Source organism: Cynoglossus semilaevis, chromosome 17 (assembly GCF_000523025.1).
Source record: "Cynoglossus semilaevis isolate Cse_v1.0 chromosome 17, Cse_v1.0, whole genome shotgun sequence".
Taxonomy (NCBI): domain Eukaryota; kingdom Metazoa; phylum Chordata; class Actinopteri; order Pleuronectiformes; family Cynoglossidae; genus Cynoglossus; species Cynoglossus semilaevis.
Genome location: NC_024323.1, coordinates 14,914,540 through 14,918,213, shown reverse-complemented (window position 1 = coordinate 14,918,213; position 3,674 = coordinate 14,914,540). Strand labels below are relative to the sequence as shown.

The 3,674-nt window shown below is 44.9% G+C and overlaps 1 protein-coding gene across 1 annotated transcript in view; it reads right to left on the bottom strand.

Moving 5' to 3' along the window:
* Nucleotides 1-2,002: 2,002 nt before the first annotated feature.
* The window catches only part of LOC103393578 (cytosolic phospholipase A2 gamma), an 8,856-nt gene continuing 7,184 nt past the window's right edge, over nucleotides 2,003-3,674 (bottom strand). Inside the window, exons 14-15 of the mRNA XM_017040345.2 lie at nucleotides 3,196-3,364; nucleotides 2,003-2,352 (exon numbers count right to left, since the gene is read on the bottom strand). Of these exons, the coding sequence (XP_016895834.1) occupies nucleotides 2,205-2,352; nucleotides 3,196-3,364 (317 nt within the window). The 3' untranslated portion in view covers nucleotides 2,003-2,204. The remainder of the gene's footprint in view (nucleotides 2,353-3,195; nucleotides 3,365-3,674) is intronic.

Genomic DNA, 3,674 nt, shown 5'->3' with positions numbered 1-3,674 from the left:
TCGACACCGACACCCTCTGCCCCCAAAAACTTCATCCTCAAACCGACAGCTTTTTAGATGCAGAACTACACTCCCCCATCTCTCTCTCTCTCTCCCTCTGCCTCTCCCTCTCTCTCTTTCTGCATCCAGCCTGGAAAACAGAATCTTCTCTACCACTGCCCCCCCCACCTCACATAACCCCCTTTTTTCTATCACTGCCATCTTCAAAAATGCCAAAAATTACAGAATAGTTATGATGATGATGATGATGATGAAGCTCACAAACCAATAAAGACATGAAGCTGTTTAGCATAAAAAATTAAAAATAAATAAAACATAGTCCAGTTCATAATGTCACGTAAAAGACTTGATGATGACATCACAGTAAATGATCTGAGGTCTGACACCTGACGTCTGTACGAGTGACGAGTGTCACACTGTGACTCATCCCACTGCGAGTGGCAGTGTGTGTGTGTGTGTGTGAGGGTCTGGGTGTGTGTGCATTTTGATGACCTCTTTAGGACGTTCTTCTGTGGGAATTCTGACCTCGACATGTTCAGTTAGACCGGATCAGAACCAGATCAGAACCAGATCAGAGTCTTAGCTCTGTGGTTCTGGTTAGAGTTTATTTTCAGGGACAGTGATGTGAATTATGGACAGATTTAAAAGAAAATAAAAGGACATGTTTGAAGTTGAAGTGAGTGATAAGGTCACCTGACATGGTGTTTGGATCGAATCACGGCTCTGAATTTGAAAGAACATCATTTTTTGGATCGAATCCCGGCTCTGAATTTGAAAGAACATCATTTTTGAGTCGATGGTAAAATTAAGGATAAAGATGTGAAAATGCAGTGAAGTTTAGGGTTAAATTAGTCATAATGGTTAGAAGAGTCTACAGGTGAAATGAACTAACTGTGGTCTGTGTGTGTGATGAAGATGATGAAGATGAAGATAAAGTTAATGTACAAGATACAGATTATAGTGAAGATGAAGATGCTGCTGAATTGAGTTACAGAGCAGGACTGTATGACATGTATCTGTGTGTGTGTGTGTGTCCACAGTGTGAGTCTGCAGTCCTGTATAATCCTGTATAATGATGACATTGATTGACAGCTGAGCTGTCAGTCTTCGGTCCTGACTGTCGGTGCTGCCGTCAGTCCAGTCCAACAGTCAGTCTGTTAAACCTCCCCGTCTGTCTTCTTACCTGAGGACGTGCAGATGAGACATGTTTGCAGAATCACAGATAAATCCCAGACGACACGCATACTTCGCCTCAATTCATGCCCCGGTTCTGCAGCTGTTTGCGGGTCGGCGCTTGGCGGGCTAACACTTCCACTTGACGCGGGCAAACTTTGAGCATTTTCCCCCGCCTCCTCCCCGGTTCTTCTGGTCCTCCTCCTCTGGCTGTCTTCTCCCTCACGCGGAGCTTGGAGAGGGTTCGAATCCCGGCATCAGATCCGCACTCACAGCGTCGTCCTGGAGCTCGGGCTCTGGCAGCATCTCAGCATCTCCACCGTCTGGATCTGCACTCCTTCCCTCCGTTCGTGTATGTGTGTATGTGTGTGTGTGTTCGTGTGTGTGTGTGTCTCCGTCACTGTTAGAATTGAACCAGAACCGAACTGTGATTGGACCTGATCTTTTCCCCTATTTTTCTTTTTCTAAATCATATTAGTTTCTTCTTTTTTTCTCTCTGGTCTGTCTGAACTTTGACAAAGCTCAGCGCAAATAGAGCGCTCACACTGACAGAGGCAGGGGGGAGAGGGGAGGGGGAGGGAGGGGAGGGGACCAGAGAGAGAGAGAGAGATCGCTCAGTGAATCTGAGGCGTCACCTCCTGACAGTGATCTAGTTCAAAAGTCATGATTTACTACAGTCATAATGATTAAAATTAAAGGTAATAAATGTCGACATCAGACTAGAATCATAGATATATATATGCATGTATATATGTATATATATTTATTTGTTGATGACGGGGGGGCGGTGGAGTGTAAACAGACTCTGCTTCGGTGAAATCCTGACAGCGGTTAATTTAATTAACGTGATTAAAATCACTCTGCTCTGATTCATTTCCAAAATCTACCGTGGCCCAGAGAGCAGCAGGAGTTTTAGGACTCCAGCCCAGCTGCAGTGTGTGTGTGTGTGTGTGTGTGAGAGAGAGAGAGAGAGAGAGAGAGTACAGGGTGGAACGACGCCTATAACCGTGGATGCAGTGCGCCCCCTGGTGTTAAATTGTAACTCGTGACAAAGACTGTGATCCAACTTCCTGTACTGTTACTGCATGAAAACTGTAGTGAAATATGAACCCATCAGTGAGACGGTCACGTGATACGACGTCATCGCACTTGGTCATGTGGGAGTTTCTGCCAAACCTGCTGCAAAAAGGCAAAAAAAACAAAAACTAGATGTTTATAAATGACCAAAAGTCCACATGATGACATCATCAGAATCATCAGAACCCAGCTGCTTCAGCACAGAACCACAAGTCAACCAAACTCACAGCCATCTGCATCACACACGTCCAATGTCTACAGACGTGGACCAATCACAGGACCAATCACAGGACCAATCACAGGACCATATGTTACCATCTAGCCTCCTCCTCCCCAGACCAGAGTTCATCTTCTTCAGTCACTGCCGTCACATTCTCTCCATCTGTGTGTTTTTCTTATTCACCCTCTCCGCCTGTATTGTTATCATTATCGTTGTTGTTGTTGTTCCTTCCTCTGCATCCTGTCGCTCAATCAAGAACTAAAAACCTCATTTTGACTCTAAAGCCGGCGTCTGACTCACAGACAGTCACTGTGACATGACAAAGGGCAAATTCAGGCCGCGGCAGAGACAGATTAGATCGAAAGGATACGGAGCAGCAGCAGCAGCAGCAGCAGCAGGAAGAAGATTCCTGATAAGTTCTTCATTCGTTCTGTTCCTCAGACACCGATGGACTGATACATTTTTTATTTATTCCCTCCTGTTTGTGTGCCATCTTTGAGCGAACATCAGTCGTAACTTTCTCTCAGCTGTGATTGGATGTTCTGACTCTGAAGTGTCAAAGTTGATTAGATTAAAAAGAAAAACGTCTTCTTGGTCTGTGACTCACTCATCACCGCGCCGTCTCAGGTTTTATGTTATGCTCGTTTTAATATTTGTTTGTTATATTTCGTCAACTGTTGTGGTGAAGAGGAAACAAACAGAACGAGTTGTGACGGAACATTTACTTCTTGTTCTGTCGACGCAGCGCCGCCTTCTCCACCTCCATCAGCAGAGTCTCCCTGTTGTTCTTCATGTTCTCCCGGGCCGTCATCAGTACGTACTGGATCTTCTCCTCGTCGAAGGGTCTCTGGAAGGTGGAGAACAGCTGCATCTTGTCGGCGAACTCTTCTGCGTCTGTGAAACAGAAGGAAAATATTATTTATTACTGTTTCTTTGTTTTCTGCTGCTCAACAACCACAGTTTCAGACAGAAGGAAAGTTGGCTTTGTTGGTTGTAACAGAACAGATGAACAGAAAAGTCAGTGCAGAACCAACACCTGTTTCTGGGGGTGGGGGGTCAGGGAGGTGGAGGGGGTCACAAACTGTAAATCCTGAAAAACTGCAATTCAATTTTTCAAGATTTCAATTAAAAACATTTAAATTTTCTTTCTGAGGAAGAATGAAAGAAAATATTGGAGGTGAAATTCTGGCTGGTGCAGAGCCAC